At 35.9% G+C, this 2,286-nt stretch overlaps 1 protein-coding gene across 1 annotated transcript; it reads right to left on the bottom strand.

The window, feature by feature from the left end:
- Positions 1-370: 370 nt before the first annotated feature.
- On the bottom strand, positions 371-2,286 carry LOC111398118. The gene is made up of 2 exons (XM_023025074.1): positions 2,223-2,286; positions 371-1,719 (listed from the first exon to the last, which is right to left on the bottom strand). Exons 1-2 carry the CDS (start codon positions 2,284-2,286, stop codon positions 371-373), a joined length of 1,413 nt encoding a protein of 470 aa, XP_022880842.1.

Below are 2,286 nucleotides of genomic sequence, written 5' to 3'. Positions count from 1 at the left end.
TATCACGAGAATATAAACTAATGCACATTAGATCAGATCCCATGCTAAAAATTAGAAAACACAATACAGAGCACATATCTATAACAAACCTCATGTGGTGCATTAGCCTTTTGATGATACCTCTTGTTGTGGCCTGTCCCTCCACATAAACTACAAGTAATCACCATAGTACCCTTCTTGTTCAACTTTACTTTGGAACCCGAACGGGTTATGACATCTTCTTCTGCTTGCCTTCTTCTCTTCTTCTGTTTTCTTCCCCTTTTAGGCACAAACCATTCTAGTGGCTTGATTGGAGGGACATCTACTTGAGGCCATAATTTTATCCCATTTATAGGGTTTATAATATTCTCATAACAACTCATATATGTACTCACTCTATCACACTCATGCACATACTTCCATGGCTCATCCCTTCACTTGGATGCCTTTTCTTTAACCAGTTATGCGCTGCACTACTTTCTTTCTCCATCTCACCCATCCAAAACATCCATTCGAGCACCATAGTCGACTTTGCGGCCTTCCATATGTATTCCTTAAGAATTAAACCCTTAAAATCAATTCTAAAAAAATTGATGTACATGTGTCTAACACAAAATCGGTGCTTTGCTTCGAGATACAAATCGTCTATTACATTTTGTAAACCCTTTTGCCTATCCGTCATAAATGTCCATTCATTGCTATTCATTATCTTCAAATCTTCACCCAAATGTTGAATAAACCACCTCCAGGTAGTAGCATTCTCCCTCTCAACTATGGCATATGCTACTGGGTAAATATAGTGGTTAGCATCTAATTCCACAGCCACAAGCATCTGCCCTCCAAACGTCCCTTTCAAGAAACATCCATCCAACACCAGAAGTTGCCTGCATCCTCCAAAAAACCCCCTCTTACAAGCTTCTAAACATATATAAACTCCTTGAAACTTCAAATCATGAATGGCAACAATGCATGTAGACCCGGGATTGGTTCTCAATATTTCAACAGCAAAAGACCTAAGCAATCCAAAATGGTGCTCATTAGATCCTTGTATCAGTACTCTTGCATATCTTCTAGCCATCCATGCCGTAACCTTATTGATTGTTAACTTCATATCATCATTTACAGCCTTTATAATAAGCTTAGACTTCCAATTCAGGTCAACTTTAAAGGTATCTAAATATCGCTTCGCTTTGTACTTTGCAGTGCAATGCCTATTTGTTCTATTCCTGATACATGTATGTTCTGGGTTTTTGGACTTTATTTGCACACAACCTTTTTTCTTGTTCCACGAAGCCCAAATCTTCCATGTACAAGCTAATTTACAGATGGCTTGGGCTCTAAATTCATCATTAGGCTTGAATCTAAAATTACATCTAGATGCTGCGCCGTGATTTCTAACTGCTTCCTTGAACTCTTCAATATTTTTAAACTCTTTTCCTACCTCCAACTGGGGATCGAACTTCTCTCGTTCAGCATCATAAATAGGGAAATGATAAGCTTGTTCCTCACTAGAAGAATAGTTAGTGTGCAACTCCTCTTCGCTAGGACAAATGGCTTCATCTGATCCAACCTCTTCATCTCCAGTGGTCAAAAGTTCGATCGTATGGTCTGCTTTTAATCCAATCAAAACTTGTTCATTCGCATTATTGTCATAGTGAAAATCATTATCATTAACTTCGTTGTTTGAGTCAATCAACTGGCATTCATTAGGTATCACTTCCTCATCCTGAAATATATTATCTGCAAAGAAAATGTAGCATTGTAAAGCTAATAAAATGTAAACATTTTGTAAAGTTTTTGTGCAAAGGTGACAAAAATAAATTTGATAAATGTACAATAATCACTTAAAATGATAAAGTTGCATATCCTGTGCACTAATTTTATACTGGCCAGCAAGTGTTTTAATTATTATTTAGTGAAAAAAGTTTTTCCAGAAAACAAGTGGCAAAACATTGAAGTCTATCACCACATACAAGATTGTCATTGAGATGTAATAACGAGAGCTCTAAAATTAGAAGAAAACTGACATAATTGAAGAAATGGAAACCCACAAAATAGATAGCATAAAGCCATGAAAATATATGAAGAAAATGTTATAATCGCTAAAATTTGAGAAAGTATTGCAATTAAAAAAAAAAATTAATATTCAATGTAACCAAGTACAACACATGATATTCCAAAAACAAAGTGTTTGACAAAGTGGTCCAATAAAGTGTTCCTCCAAAAATATTTTAGGATATTACCTCCTTGTGGTCCCTCATATGTTGACTCCAAGATTACTTCTTCAATAATAGTGTTGTCTGCCAT

The sequence above is a fragment of the Olea europaea genome, chromosome 7 (genome assembly GCF_002742605.1).
Source record: "Olea europaea var. sylvestris chromosome 7, O_europaea_v1, whole genome shotgun sequence".
Classification (NCBI taxonomy): Eukaryota; Viridiplantae; Streptophyta; class Magnoliopsida; order Lamiales; family Oleaceae; genus Olea; species Olea europaea.
The sequence above is the reverse complement of the archived record's forward strand: the minus strand, read 5'-3'. Positions and strand labels throughout refer to the sequence as shown.